General features: G+C 43.7%; 1 protein-coding gene across 2 annotated transcripts in view; it reads right to left on the reverse strand.

The window, feature by feature from the left end:
- kat6b (K(lysine) acetyltransferase 6B) overlaps window positions 1-16,671 on the reverse strand; it is a 252,441-nt gene that overhangs the window by 182,388 nt on the left and 53,382 nt on the right. For both annotated transcript variants that reach the window (XM_073025716.1, XM_073025715.1), the window contains exon 4: window positions 14,238-14,353. In XM_073025716.1, coding sequence (XP_072881817.1) covers window positions 14,238-14,353 — 116 coding nt within the window. The remainder of the gene's footprint in view (window positions 1-14,237; window positions 14,354-16,671) is intronic.

Here is a 16,671-nt window from a genome sequence, read left to right on the forward strand (position 1 = left end):
GTCCTTCCAGGTGAGGCGACACTTCACCTGTGAGTCGGCTGATGTGATATACTGTGTCCTGTGTTCCCTTCTATATATTGGTGAGACCCGACGCAGACTGGGACTCTGTTTTGCTGAACACCTATGCTCTGTCTGTCAGAGAAAGCAGGATCTCCCAGTGGCCACACATTTTAATTCCACGTCCCATTCCCAGTCTGATATGTCTATCCATGGCTTCCTCTACTGTCGAGATGAAGCCACACTCAGGTTGGAGGAACAACATCTTATATTCCGTCCAGGTAGCCTCCAACCTGATGGCATGAACACTGATTTCTCTAACTTCCATTAATACCCCACTCACCTTCTTACCCCATCCCTTGTTTATTAATTTATTTATCTATCTGTTTATTTATTATTTTTCCTCCTTTTTTCTTTTCTCTCTCTGTCCCTCTCACAATCACTCCTTGCCTACTCTCCATCTCCCTCTGGTGCTCCCCTCCCCCTTTCTTTCTCCCTAGGCCTCCCGTCCCATGATCCTCTCCCTTCTCCAGCTGTGTATCCCTTTTGCCAATCAACTTTCCAGCTCTTAGCTTCATCCATCCCCCTCCTGTCTTCTCCTATCATTTTGGATCTCCCCTCCCACTCTCAAATCTTACTATCTCTTCTTTCAGTTAGGCCTGACGAAGGGTCTTGGCCCAAAACGTCGACAGTGCTTCTTCCTATAGATGTTGCCTGGCCTGCTGCATTCCACCAGCATTTTGTGCGTGTTGCTTGAATTTCCAGCATCTGCAGATTCCCTCCTGGATGGTACTTCTATACATTTATTCAGCATTCACTAATAAAACTGAAAGAATCAGGTTTTGAAGGACCACCAATCTTAGTTAACCTCAGTAGATGGTAATGGGACAAGATTTAAAATACTTGAATATAAAGCTGGCTTGGGTGGAAAATGTATTCTCTTCCCAGTAACAGGACTAGGCCATTCATACTTACAAATGTGTTTTTCATTCAATTAGGACATAGCTGATCTGTATGCTAACCCCATTCATCACCTTTGCTCCATATCCATTAACACCTTGAGGAAAAAAATCTCAGTGTTGAAATGTTGATACTTTGGAAAGGAGCCTCAACACTAGATGAGAGTAGGTTTTATGGCAGTAAGTTGACCTAAGATATTTGCAGAAAGAAGGCCAAAGCAGCAGGCTGAAGATGGAGACACAAAGGAAAGAATGGAAGAGACAGCTATTAAACACTCCAAAATGTTGTGAAGGGTGAAACTTGGGGGAATACAACAAGCACATGAGGAAAAAGGGAGTAACAGGTGGAGTGCTGGCAAGGTGTTGGTGGAGGAGGCAAGAGCCTTCCTCATATAAACTGGTCTGATTTTCATCTCATGGCCATATTCAGGATTGCGCTTTATACAACTGGCCATCAGAATCTGGTTTATTATCACTGACAAATGTTCTGAAATTCATTGTTTGTTGTTTTGCAGCAGCAGTACAATGCACTATTTAGGTATTCTTCTAGGAGAATATATTTTAAAGCCACTAAGTTGGACATGCATTTTGGGACTTACGAAGGATCCTCTACTAGTTTTGTGTTGCTTTCTTTACTAACACAAGAAGGATAAAAGATCTGAATTCTTCAACAGTGAGGAAGAGTCAGCACCATCATCTGTCAGTATTAACCACCAAACTTCAGAAGATGGGCTCTGTACCTTCCTTAGCAGCTGGATCCTTGATTCTTCATCAGAAGGCACAGTCAGTGTGGATCAGAAATAACATCGCCTCCTCACTGATGTATCCCACAGGCGCACCTCAAGGATGTGTGCTTAGACCACTACTCTATATTCTCTACATTTATGACTGTGGCTAAGCACAACTCAAAAACCATCTATTCAGTCATATATGACACCATGGTTGTTTGTAAAGCCTCAGATGGCAATGATGACATACAAGAGTGAGACAGATCATCTGGCTGTGGTGTCACAACAATAACCTCCCACTCAGTGCCAGCTGGAACATGGAATGGATTGTTGGATTTCTGGAAGGGGAAGTCAGGAGAACATACACCAATTGTCAATGAGGGATCTGTAATAAAAAGGGTGAGATTTTCTGGATGTTTTGTCATTTCAGAGGATTTGTCCTGGGCCTAACACATTGTTTCAATCGTGAACAAGGCATGACAGTGGCTCTATTTTTTGTTAAGGAGCTTGAGGAGATTTCATACATCAGAGGCTCTTGCAAATTTCAAAAGATGTACATTGGAGAAGAGTCTGACTGGTTGCATCACAGGCTGCAAGAACCCACCAAGTTACAGACTCATTCAACTCCATCATGGGCACAACTCTCCCCACCATCAAATACATCATTAAGAGACAGTGCTTCAAGGTGGTGGCATCCATCATTAAGGCCCTCACCATCAAGGACATGCCCTTTTCTCATTACTACCAGGTGCTATAGGAGCCTGAGGATCTACACTCAGAAATTCAGAATCAATTCTTACACCATGCCAACAGGTTCCTGAAAGTTCATGAACCATAAACACTACCTCATTATTCCTTTGTGCTATTTATTTATTTTGTAGCTTAATGTTATATCTTTGTGCTGTTCTGAAGCTGCAAAACAACAAATTTCATGTCATGTAAGGCAGTGATAATAAAACTGAATCCGATTCTGTCTACAAGGACATTCTTCATTCCAACAGACAGATTTGCTGTAAAGGGTAACAAACTGCATCCTATCCTTATCTAAATGGTACTGTGGATAGTGCAGAAGACTAGTAAAGGAAGGATATAGTGAGGTATACAAATCATCTTCAGATATGGGTAGAGAAATGCAGATGGAGTTTAACCCAGCCAAATGCAAAGTGTTGCACTTTAGGAGATCAAATGTAAAGTGATAGAGCACCGTTAATGACAAGGTGCATAAGTGTTGAAGTACAGAGGGATCTTGGGATCCAAGTCCACAGTTCACTGAAAGTGTCTGCACAGGTTGACAGGGTGGTTAAGAAGGCATACTTGCCTTTATTAGTTGAGCAAGTGAGTTTAAGAGTTGGGAAGTTACATTACAGTTTTATAAAGCTTTAGTTAGGCTATATCTGCTATTTTGCATTCAGTTCTGGACTCCCCATTAAAGGAAGTATATCAAGGTTTTGGAGATGACGCAGTGGCTTACCAGGATGTTGCCTGGATTAGAGAGCATGTGCTAAAAGGAGAAGTTGGATAAACTTTGTTTTCTCTGGAACAGAGAAGGCTTAAGGGAGATTTGATAAGAAGTTTAAGTCCATCAAATACAGAAGCAGAATTAGGCCATTCAAACTATTGAGTCTGCTCCAACATTCCATCATGGCCAATTTATTATTCCCCTCAATCCCATTCTCCTGCCTTCTCCCCATAACCTTTGATGTCTTTACTAATAAGAAACTATCAACCTCTGCTTTAAATACACCTAATGACTTGGCCTCCATGGCTATCTATGGCATTGAATTCCAGTGATTCACTACTCTCTGGCTAAAGAAATTCCTCCTCATCTGTGTTCCAAAGTGATGTCCCTCTATTCTGAGGCTGTGCCCTCTGGTCCTAGATTCTCCCATTGTGGAAAACATCCTTTTCACATCCACTCCATCTAGGCCTTTCAATATTCAATGAGATCTCCTATCACTCTTCTAAACTCCAGTGTGTACTGGCTCAGAGGCATTAAATACGCCTTATACATTAACCCCTTCATTCCTGAAATCATTCCCATTAACCTCTTCTGGACCCTCTCCTATACCACATATCCGTGAAACAGGGACACCTCTTTCTCCCTTATTAGGGAGAGAGAGAGCCTGTGGGATGTCAAATTACTGGGTGAATGAGTAGTCTTTGGAGTACTGCAAGTCTGTGTCTTTACTGACGCTTTGCTGTACACTTGAGTACTCAGTGGAGGGTGCTGATGCTTTATTTGGAGCACTCCTCTGTTTCGTGGACTTTTGCGCAGAAAAAGAACTTCAGGATGTATATTGTATACATTTCTCTAACGTTAAATGTACTTATTGAAACTTATCTTTTATTAAAGGGCCCAAAACTGCTCACAATACTCCACACAATATAGGATTCCAGACCTAACCAATTCCCCTCTACCACCACTCTCCTCCGTCTAGCAGAATTAGTTCTTACTCTCAATAATTTCTCCTTTGGCTCCTCCCACTTCCTCCAAACTAAGGGTGTAGCCATGGGCACCGTATGGGTCCCAGTTATGCCTGCCTTTTTGTTGACTTTGTGGAACAGTCCATGCTCCAAGTCTATACTGGTATCCATCCCCCTCTTTTCCTTCGCTACATCGACAACTGCATTGGCGCTGCCTCTTGCACGCGTGCTGAGCTCGTCGACTTCATTAACTTTGCCTCCAACTTTCACCCTGCCCTCAAATTTACCTGGTCCATTTTCAACACCTCCCTCCCTTTTCTTGATCTTTCTGTCTCCATCTCTGGAGATGGATTATCTACTGATATCTACTATAAGCCTACAGACTCTCACAGCTACCTGGACTATTCCTCTTCCCACCCTGTCTCTTGCAAAAAGGCTATCACCTTCTCACAATTCCTCCGTCTCTGCCGCATCTGCTCTCAGGATGAGGCTTTTCATTCCAGGACGAAGGAGATGTCTTCCTTTTTTAAACAAAGGGGCTTCCCATCGTCCACCATCAACTCTACTCTCAAATGCATCTCTCCCATTTCCCGCACATCTGCCCTCACCCCATCCACCCGCCACCCCACTCAAGATAGGGTTCCCCTTGTCCTTACCTACCACGCCACCAGCCTCCAGGTCCAACGTATAATTCTCCGCCACCTTCCGCCACCTCCAACGGGATCCCACTACCAAACACATTTTTCCCTCCCCCCCTTTCTGCTTTTCGCAGGGATCACTCCCTACGTGACTCCCTTGTTCACTCGTCCCCCCCATCCCTTCCCACCGATCTCCCTCCTGGCACTTATCCTTGCAAACGGAACAAGTGCTACACCTGCCCTTACACTTCCTCCCTCACCACCATTCAGGGCCCCAGACAGTCCTTCCAGGTGAGGCGACACTTCACCTGTAAGTCGGCTGGTGTGGTATACTGCGTCCAGTGCTCCCAGTGAGGCCTTTTATATATTGGTGAGACCCGACGCAGACTGGGAGACCATTTCGCTGAACACCTACGCTCGGTCTGCCAGAGAAAGCAGGATCTCCCAGTGGCCACACATTTTAATTCCACGTCCCATTCCCATTCTGATATGTCTATCCATGGCCTCCTCTATTGTCAAAATGAATCCAAACTCAGGTTGGAGGAACAACACCTTATATACCGGCTGGGTAGCCTCCAACCTGATGGCATGAACATTGACATCTCTAACTTCCGTTAATGTCCCTCCTCCCCTTCTTACCCCACCCCTGACATATTTAGTTGTTTGCCTGTTCTCCATCTCCCTCTGGTGCTCCCCCCCTCACCCTTTCTTTCTCCCGAAGCCTCCCGTCCCATGATCCTTTCCCTTCTCCAGCTCTGTATCACTTTCGCCAATCACCTTTCCAGCTCTTAGCTTCATCCCAATCCCTCCGGTCTTCTCCTATCATTTCGCATTTCCCCCTCCCCCCACTACTTTCAAATCTCTTACTATCTTTCCTTTCGGTTAGTCCTGACGAAGGGTCTCGGCCCGAAACATCGACAGCACTTCTCCCTATAGATGCTGCCTGGCCTGCTGTGTTCCACCAGCATTTTGTGTGTGTTGTTGTCACAATACTCCAAGTGCAGTCTGACCAATGTTTTATAAAGCTATAGTATTACATCCTTGCTTTTATATTCTAGCCCTCTTGAAACAAAGGCTAACATTGCATTTGCCTCCCTTACCACCTTTAAGGGAACCATGCTGACTTTGGCCTATTTTATCATGTGCCTTCAAGTAACTCAAAACACCATTCTTAATAATAGACTCCAATGTCTTCCCAACCTGGAAGACTGGATCGACTAGGCTTATACTCAATGGAATTTAGAAGATTGAGGGGGGATCTTATTGAAACATATAAAATTCTAAAGGGATTGGACAGGCTAGATGCAGGAAGATTGTTTCCGATGTTGGGGAAGTCCAGAACAAGGGATCACAGTTTAAGGATAAAGGGGAAGCCTTTTAGGACCGAGATGAGGAAAAATTTCTTCACACAGAGAGTGGTGAATCTGTGGAATTCTCTACCACAGGAAACAGTTGAGGCCGGTTCATTGGCTATATTTAAGAGGAAGTTAGATATGGCCCTTGTGGCTAAAGGGATCAGGGGGTATGGAGAGAAAGCAGGTACAGGGTTCTGAGCTGGATGATCACCCATGATCATACTGAATGGCGGTGCAGGCTCGAAGGGCCGAATGGCCTACTCCTGCACCTATTTTCTTTGTTTCTAACCACGGAAGTCAGGCTAACTGGTTTATAATTTCCTTCCTTTTGTTTCCCTCCCTTCTTAAAGAATTGAGTGACATTTGCAATTTTCCAGTCCTCTGGGACCATTCCAGAATCTAGTGATTAGAGTCATAGAAAAGTACAGCATAGAAACAGGGCCTTTGGCCCATCTAGTCCACACTGAAACTATTTAAACTGCCTACTCCCATCGACCCACACCAGGACCATAGCCTTCTTTACTCCTACCATCATTCTTGAATGATCACAACTAATGTCTCTGTAACCTCTTCAGCTACCTCTCTCAGAACTCGGGTGTAGTCCATCTGGTCCAGATGACATCTACATAAAGACCTCTCAGCTTCCGAAGCACCTTCACCTTAGTAATAGCAATTTCACTCACTTCTGCCCTCTGACACACTCACATTTCTGGCATACTGCTGGTGTTCTCTGAAAAATGATGCAAAATACTTCAGTTCATTTGCCATTTATTTGTCCCCCATTACTATTTCTTTATAAAATTATAAGTGGAATAGATAGAATAGATGGCTTGTATCTTTCTCCTAGGTTTGAAATGTGTATACCATAGGGCATGTATTTAAAGTGTGGGGTTAAGTTCAGTGATGTGCAGGGCAAGTTTTTATTCCCTACACAGACAGTGGTGGGTGCCTGGAGTATACAGCCTGGGGTGGTATGGAGGTAAATACCATAGAGGTACTCAAGAGGGTCTCAGGTAGGCACATGAATGCCCAGAAAATGGAAGGATGTGGGCATTATGTAGGCATAAGGGAGTTGTTTAATTAGAACATAAGAAATAGGAGAAGGAGTAGGCCATCCAGCCCATTGAGCCTGCCCTGCCATTCAATAAGATCATGGCTGATCTGTCTGTAAACCTGCATTTTTCCCATAACCCTTAATTCCCTTACTATGTAAAAACCTACTTAACTGTTTCTTAAATATATTTAGTGAGGAAGCCTCAACTGCTTCCCTGGGCAGAGAATTCCACAGATTCACCACTCTCTGGAAAAAACAGTTTCTCCTCATCTCCATCCTAAATCTCTTCCCCTGAATCTTGAGGCAATGTCCCCTAGTTCTAGTCTCACCTACCAACAGAAACTTTGCTACTTCTATCTTATCTATTCCTTTCAAAATTTTGTATGTTTCTATTGTTATGACCCCAGCCCCCTCCTTTGTGAGATTCGCAAGAGCCCTAGTCAAGGGGGGGTCAAATGACCCAAGAGAGAGAGGGAGACGTGCTGAAGACCACGTTCCCCAGGGAAGCAGAATAAAGCGACTCTTTGACTATTGTCTCATGAAAACAACGTGTAAAGCCCTCGGGCAAAGTGGGCTGGTCGCTCAACAAGACAAAAGCCTCGGACATAGCCATTGTCTTGGGAGACACCTTTGTGGGATAAGGAATTGGCCTACGTGCAAAATCTCAGGGCAATGTGAGATGGGTGATGGGGGAAGGATTGCCTCGCCCCCCCTACCCTGATGGACATCTACAACCCTGCCCGTCCAGATAAAAGGTGGGCTGCCGAGGCGGGGCGCCAGACGCACCGGAAGATACGCGAGAATTCCTGCAACTGCGTTTAGAGAGCGACAGCCGGTGGTGGGGTTCGTGTGCGTCCTTCCCTTGCCTGGGATTGGCGACCTCACCACGGAAGAACGGCCTAGCTACAGGGGAAGCCACAGATGAGAGTCCATTCCCCAACGAGACTTCCGACTACCTCCTACAGGTTGGAAAACCTGTCGGGTAAATGTTTCGTTCTCTCTCTCTTTCTAACAAAAGTGCACCAACGCGACACCACAAACGACGGCGGCTGGTGGAACTGCAGTGACCGCAAAAAGACTTTTAAATATCCAGTAAACAATATATATCTACATTACCCCTAGACAACTGTAGAGCTTATTTCTGATTGATTATTACTATACCTGTGCTTTAGATTGAGTTGTGACGACGTATATGATCTGAATGTTTTGTATTAACCATATGTTTGTGCCCCTTTATAAATAAAAACGTTTGAAAATAGTAGCATCAGGCTTCGGTGGATCCATCTATCTTTGCTGGAAAACTACCCGGTTACTGGGGAACGTAACACTATAAGATCCCCTCTCATTCTTCTGAACTCCAGAGAGTATAGTCCCAGGCAACTCAACCTCTCCTCATAGGTTAATCCCTTCATCCCTGGAATCAACCTGGTGAACCTCCTCTGTACTGCCTCCAAATCCAGTACATCTTTCCTCAAGTATGGAGACCAGAACTGCACACAGTACTCCAGGTGCGGCCTCACCAGTACCCTGCATAGTTGCAGCATGACCTCCCTGCTCTTGAATTCAATCCCTCTAGCAATGAAGGCCAACATTTCCTTTGCCTTCTTAATAACCTGTTGTACCTGCAAGCTAACTTTTAGCGATTCATGAACAAGCACTCCCTCTGCACAACAGCATGATGCAGTCTTTCACCATTTAAATAATAATCTGCTCTTCTATTATTCCTTCCAAAGTGCATGATCTCGCATTGACCAACATTGTATTCCATCTGCCAGACCTTGGCCAACTCACTTAACCTATCTATATCCCTCTGCAGACTCTCCACATCCTCTGTATAATTTGCTTTTCCACTCAGCTTAGTGTCATCAGCAAATTTTGCTACACTACACTCAGTCTCCTCTTCCAAATCATCAATGTAAATGGTAAGCAGCTGCAGGCCCAGCACCGACCCCTGCGGCACCCCACTCACCACTGACTGCCAACCGGAGAAACACCCATTTATACCAACTCTCTGCCTTCTACTGGTTAACCAATCCACTATCCATGCCAATACACTTCCTCCGATTCCATGCATCCGTATCTTATTTATAAGTCTCTTGTGCAGCACCTTATCGAACACCTTCTGGAAATCCAAGTATGTGACATCCACCCGTTCCCCTCCATCCATTGCACTCATTATGCCCTCAAAGAACTCCAGTAAATTTGTCAAACAGGACCTGCCCTTCCTGAATCCATGCTGAGTCTGTCTAATGGAACCACTCCTTTCTAAATGTTTTGTTACTTCTTCCTTAATGACAGCTTCAAGCATTTTCCCGACTATAGGCATGAAGCTAACTGGCCGAAAGTTGCCTGTCTTTTGCCTACATCCTTTTTTAAAAAGTGGCGTGACTTTTCAATCAAAGCAAGAGGCTGAGAGTGAAAGAATGAAGCATTGCTGAGGGAAGGTCGTTTTTCTTTTCTTTAACTGATCGGGGAAAAGAGGCTCTACTGCACAGGCGCGTGACGTAGCGCGCCAAGGTTTGAAAGGGAGACCGCCATATACAACGGCCATCATTGGAGTGGACTGAGTCGGAGTGGGACAGCTTTAGCTTAATCAGGCTTAGGCGAGAAACAGGCAGAGGCGAGGGTAGGTTCCGGTAAGTTCCTGTTTTTCTTTTTTTTTTGGTTCAGACTATAAAATATGCCAGGCAGGATGTTGGAATGCTCCTCTTGCAGGACGTGGTAAGTCAGGGAGACCTTAGGTGTCCCTGACAACAATACCTGCAAGAAGTGCATCCAGCTGCAGCTCCTAATAAACCACGTTAGGGAACTGGAGCTGGAGCTGGATGACCTCCGGATCATTCGGGAGACTGAGCAGGTTATAGATAGTAGCTTCTGGGAGGTAGTTACACCTAAGGAAAAGGGCACAGGTAACTAGGTTATTGTCAGGTGAGGGAAGGGGAAAGGGCAGGTAGTGCAGGGTTCCCCTGTGGTCATTCCCCTCCAGAACAGGTATACCGATTTGGATACTGTTGGGGGGGGGGGGGGGGGGGAATGGCTTATCTGGGCCAAGCTGCGGCAGCCGAATCTCTGGCACTGAGTCTGGTTCTGCAGTGCAGAAGGGAGGGAGGAAGAAGAGAGCGGTAGTGATAGGGGACTCCACAGTCAGGCGTACAGACAGGAGATTCTGTGGTCGTGACAGAGACTCCCGGATGGTTTGTTGTCTCCCGGGTGCCAGGGTCAGAGATGTCTCTGATCGTGTGCACAGCATTCTGAAGTGGGAGGGTGATCAGCCAGATGTCGTGGTGCACATCTGTACCAATGACATAGGTAGAAAGAGTCAGGAGGTCCTGAAGAGTGAGTACAGAGAGCTTGGTAGGAAGTTGAAAAACAGGACCTCGAGGGTAGTAATCTCCGGATTGCTGCCTGTGCCACTTGCCAGTGAGGGTAAGAGTAGGATGCTCTGGCAAATGAACCCGTGGCTGAGAAACTGGTGTAGGGGGCAGGGTTTCAGATTTCTAGATCATTGGGACCTCTTCTGGAGCAGGTGGGACCTGTACAAGAGAGACGGGTTACACCTGAACTACAAGGGGACCAATATACTTGCAGGGAGGTTTGCTAGTGTTATTAGGGAGGGTTTAAACTAGATTTGCAGGGGGATGGGAACCAAAGTGCCAGAGTAGATAGCGGAATGGGGGTAAAATAAATGATGTTAGTAGTTCATGCAAAGTCACAAATAGTAAGGTTGTGTGTGGTGGTAATAATCTTCTGAGGTGTGTATATTTCAATGCGAGGAATATTGTGGGAAAGGCAGACGAGCCGAGGGCCTGGATTGACACATGGAATTATGACATCATAGCCATTACTGAAACTTGGCTACAGGAGGGGCAGGACTGTCAGATCAATGTTCCAGGGTTCCGATGTTTCAGATGTGATAGAGGCAGAGGGATGAAGGGTGGGGGGCGGGGTGGCTTTGCTAGTCAGGGAAAATATTACAGCAGTGCTTCGGCAGGAAAGATTAGAGGGCTTGTCTACTGAAGCCATATGGGTGGAGCTGAGAAAAAGGAAAGGTATGACCATGTTAATAGGGCTGTATTATAGACCACCCAATAGTCAGCGAGAATTGGAGGAGCAAAACTGCAGAGAGATAACAGACAACTGCAGGAGACAGAAAGTTGTGATTGTAGGGGATTTTAATTTTCCACACATTGATTGGGACTCCCATACTGTTAAGGGTCTAGATGGGTTAGAGTTTGTGAAATGCGTTCAGGAAAGTTTTCTAAATCAATATATAGATGTACCAACTAGGGAGTATGCAATATTAGATCTCCTATTAGGAAATGAGTTAGGGCAGGTGACGGAAGTGTGTGTAGGGAAACACTTTGGTTCCAGTGATCATAACGTCATTAGTTTCAACGTGATCATGGATAAAGACAGATCTGGTCCTCAGGTTGAAGTTCTAAACTGGAAAAAGGCCAAATTTGAAGAAATGAGAAAGGATCTAAAAAGCGTAGATTGGGACAGGTTGTTCTCTGGCAAGGATGTGATTGGTAAGTGGGAGGCCTTCAAAGGAGAAACTTTGAGAGTGCAGAGTTTGTATGTTCCTGTCAGGGTTAAAGGCAAAATGAATAAGAATAAGGAACCTTGGCTCTCGAGGGATATTGGAACTCTGATAAAGAAGAAGAGAGATGTATAACATGTATAGGCAACAGGGAGGAAATAAGATGCTTGAGGAGTATAAAAAGAGTAAGAAAATACTTAAGAAAGAAATCAGGAGGACTAAAAGAAGACATGAGGTTGCTTTGGCAGTCAGGGTGAAGGATAATCCTAAGAGCTTCTACAAGTATATTAAGAGCAAAAGGATAGTAAGGGATAAAATTGGTCCTCTTGAAGATCAGAGTGGTCGGCTATGTATGGAACCAAAAGAAATGGGAGAGATATTAAATGGTTTTTTTGCATCTGTATTTACTAAGGAAACTGGAATGGAGTCTATGGAAACAAGGCAAACAAGTAGGGAGGTCATGGAACTTATACAGATTAAAGAGGAGGAGGTGCTTGCTGTCTTGAGGCAAATCAGAGTAGATAAATCCCCACGACCTGACAGAGTATTGCCTCGGACCTTGAGGGAGACTAGTGTTGAAACTGCAGGGGCCCTGGCAGAAATATTTAAAATGTCCATATCCACGGGTCAGATGCCGGAGGATTGGAGGATAGCTCATGTAGATCCATTCTTTAAAAAAGGCTCAAAAAGTAAGCCAGGAAATTATAGGCCGGTAAGTTTGACATCGGTAGTAGGTAAATTATTGGAAGGAATACTAAGAGATAGGATCTACAAGTATTTGGATAGACAGGGACTTATTAGAAACAGTCAACATGGCTTTGTGCATGGTAGGTCATGTTTAACCCAATCTATTAGAGTTTTTCGAGGAAGTTACCAGAAAAGTGGATGAAGGGAAGGCAGTGGATGTTGTATACATGGACTTCAGTAAGGCCTTTGACAAGATCCTGCATGGGAGGTTAGTTAGGAAGATTCAGTCGCTAGGTATACATGGAGAGGTAGTAAATTGGATTAGACATTGGTTCAATGGAAGAAGCCAGAGAGTGGTAATGGAGGATTGCTACTCTGAGTGGAGGCCTGTGACTAGTGGTGTGCCACAGGGATCAGTGCTGGGTCCATTGTTATTTGTCATCTATATCAATGATCTGGATGATAATGTGGCAAACTGGATCAGCAAATTTGCTGATGATACAAAGATTGGAGGTGTAGTGGACAGTGAGGAATGTTTTCAAAGCTTGCAGAGGGATTTGGACCAGTTGAAGGAATTGGCTGACAAATGGCAGATGGAGTTTAATGCAGACAAGTGTGAGGTATTGCACTTCGGAAGGTCAAACCAAGGTAGAACATACAAGGTAAATGGTAGGACACTGAGGAGTGCAGTAGAACAGAGGGATCTGGGAGTACAGATACATAATTCCCTAAAAGTGGCGTCACAAGTAGATAGGGTTGTAAAGAGAGCTTTTGGTACATTGGCCTTTATAAATCAAAGTATTGAGTATGAGTTGGAATATAATGGTGAGGTTGTATAAGACATTGGTGAGACTGAATTTGGAGAATTGTGTGCAGTTTTGGTCACCTAATTACAGGAAGGATACTAATAAGGTTGAAAGAGTGCAGAGAAGGTTTACAAGAATGTTTCTGGGGCTTGAGAAACTGAGTTACAGAGAAAGGTTGAATAGGTTAGGACTTTATTCCCCGGAGCGTAGGAGAATGAGGGGTGATTTGATTGAGGTGTATAAAATTATGATGGGTATAGATAGAGTGAACGCAAGCAGGCTTTTTCCACTGAGGCCAGGGGAGGAAAAAACCAGAGGTCATGGGATAAGGGTGAAGGGGGAAAAGTTTAAAGGGAACATGGGGGGGGGGGCTTCTTCACGCAGAGAGTGGTGGGAGTGTGGAATAAGCTGCCAGATGAAGTGGTGAATGCGGGCTCACTTTTGACATTTAAGAAAAACTTGGACAGGTATATGGATAAGAGGGGTTTGGAGGGATATGGCCCAGGTGCAGGTCAGTGGGACTAGGCAGAAAAATGGTTCGGCACAGCCAAGAAGGGCCAAAAGGCTTATTTCTGTGCTGTAATGTTCTATGGTTCTATTTGCTGTCTCCCAATCTGCCAGGACCTGTCCAGAGTCTATAGAGTTTTGATGAATGATTACCAACGCATTTACTATAACCTCTGCCAATTCCTTTAGCACCCTGGGATGCATTCCATCAGGACCAGGGGACATCGACCTGCAGGCCCTCTAGTTTGCTGATCACTATCTCTTTAGTGACAGTGATTTTATCAAGGTCCTCACCTCCCATTTCGTCCATAACATCATTCTTTGGCATATTAGACGTGTCCTCTACTGTGAAATTTAATTACTAATTTAATTAGTTTGACATAAGGTTATGATCTGAATGGCCTTTTCCTGTGCTGTACTGTTCTATGTTCTACTAACTTTGAGGGAAGTTGATGAAATGCATTAAATTTCCACTCTTCTCCTCTACAAAACATGTAGTGATAAAGATGATCTTTAGAAGCGTGAAAAAAAATAATACTTACAGCATTTTTTCCTTGATCTCGACAAGCACTGCAAGTCTTGCACTCAATACACTGCCATCTTAAGGTTTTCACATGGGCTGTTAACTCTGGAGAGAATTTTAAACATGATGGATGCCCTATAAAAGGGAAACATTATTTTAAGAGCTGATAATATTACAGAGAGTTATTTCTAGTTATTCAGTGTTACTCAAAACAAAGCTCATCTTGCAGGTTCGGTCACCAAAAGCAACCCATGCTTTGGCATTAAATTATTCAAAAAAAATCCTAAATTCAAACCTCACTGTGCTCTGGTTTAGCAACAGCAGAAATGGGAAAACACACAAGGTTAACAGAGAAGACCTGGGCACAGTGAAAGTCTCTTCATATCTGCCATTCAGTTCAAACCATTCAATACACAAGATCAGTAAAAGCATAACCACGTGGACACACGATAGTGGGAATATATCAGAACTCAGCAAGGCTGCCGTTAGCTTTCTGATATTGGCTATGCAGATTTACAAACCTTCATAGTTGAGGGTTCGGAAGGCTGTACTATTGATCTGAAGAATTTGTGAGAAAAGACTTTAGTAACGTAGCAATGTTGTAAGAGCAAACAAAAGAACTAATTTTAAGTGCAAAAATTGTCTTTTATTTGAAAAGGTGGTGCAAAATGCTACACCAAGAATAATAGAAAAAACAAAGTAAACCTATACACAATGTTGTTAGATCTGGAGATGGTGTTGTCCAGAAGTCAAGAATGAGGTGTAATTGTATGGTCACAATTTTATGAATGTTCATCATAGTGCAGGTCAGGCAGGGTCAGCCTGTACCAGCAAACAAGGCAGGTAAAGAAGTAACAAAAGACTTGACCACATGCTCGACCTTTATACTGCAAATCAGTCTAAATCAGATTAGATAAGGAAAACTGTGAGCAGACTGTTGTCAAACAGCTTCTAACGAATATCAGTCGCATGCACTTGCATGGCCATTAGACACTACACCATGCTTCAAATGAACAGTTTTTTTAATAGTGTCAGTTGTGTGTCTTTATGTTCAAAAAGTAGTGCTCTTTGTCACTGATAGTTGATGAGAAATGAGCTTAAGACAATTCAGAACTCTTTTTGCTCAATGGGGGATTCAAGCATTCAGGCTTGGAGATGCAAGAAGTAACCAGAAGTGAAAATGAGAAGAATTCACTACTTCAGCAAATTAGAAATTGCAAAGAATTTGAAGGTATCAACAAAAATCTTGAATGGAAGATGCAACAGTTTCTAACTATCATCATTCATATGCACATGCTGGCCATTAGAAACTGCACTGTGCTTAGAGCAAACAGTTTAAAAAAATTATCAACTTTGTATGCTTATGTTATTTATTTGGGCCGACTGACACCGAATTAAAAAAGTGATTTTTTTGACAACACTACTTCATGTAAGGCGGCAGTCCATTATCTGCTCCAGGTGTCTGTGCTGATTTTGTTCATTTACAATCAAAAGATAGGGCATCGTTCACTGTATGAATTCCTCTGTCAATAACTATTAGGAACTAATACAGTTTTATAGTACAATACATAGTACTGTAGTAGAATTGGTAGTTCTAATTTGTCTAGTATTTCATTTAAATACATAATTTGCTGCTCAGTTAAATAGTAGTTTATCTTTTCTTAAACTTCAGTTAATCAGGAGAGCTGCTTAATTATCCAGAATATACTGACGATACGATAACTTAATAAATGTTTAGATAAAACAGGAGATGGTGCAAATATAAAGAAAGCTAAAAATATATAGAAACACACAATAAAAACACCAATCTGGATCCCAATTCAACAACATGAACACAAGAAAGTAAGAAAGGAATGGGTGTGAGACTAAACAAAACAAGATGGATACACGAGAGAAAGGCAGGTTAAAAAAAACCCATGAGATGAGCAAAACACCTCAGAAAAATACATTAAAACAAGAAAGGATAGAATCAAAGGGTTCAGGAGTAGAGCCAATTACACTGAATATATTGCACATTTATGAAAACATTGGTTTTGGCAATAAAAAGATAGCATTTTAAGTGAAAAGAGATACAAAATACTTGCAACTACACACACAAAATGCTGGTAGAACATAGCAGGCTAGGCAGCATCTACAGGGAGAAGCGCTGTCGACGTTTCGGGCCGAGACCCTTCATCAGGGCTAACCGAAAGGAAAGATAGTAAGAGATTTGAAAGTAGTGGGGGAGGGGGAAATGCGAAATGATAGGAGAAGACCGGAGGGGGTGGGATGAAGCTAAGAGCTGGAAAGGTGATTGGCGAAAGTGATACAGAGCTGGAGAAGGGAAAGGATCATGGGACGGGAGGCCTCAGGAGAAAGAAAGGGGGGGGGGAGCACCAGAGGGAGATGGAGAATAGGCAAACAACTAAATATGTCAGGGATGGGGTAAGAAGGGGAGGAGGGGCATTAACGGA

This window comes from Hemitrygon akajei, chromosome 21 (genome assembly GCF_048418815.1).
Source record: "Hemitrygon akajei chromosome 21, sHemAka1.3, whole genome shotgun sequence".
Lineage (NCBI taxonomy): Eukaryota > Metazoa > Chordata > Chondrichthyes > Myliobatiformes > Dasyatidae > Hemitrygon > Hemitrygon akajei.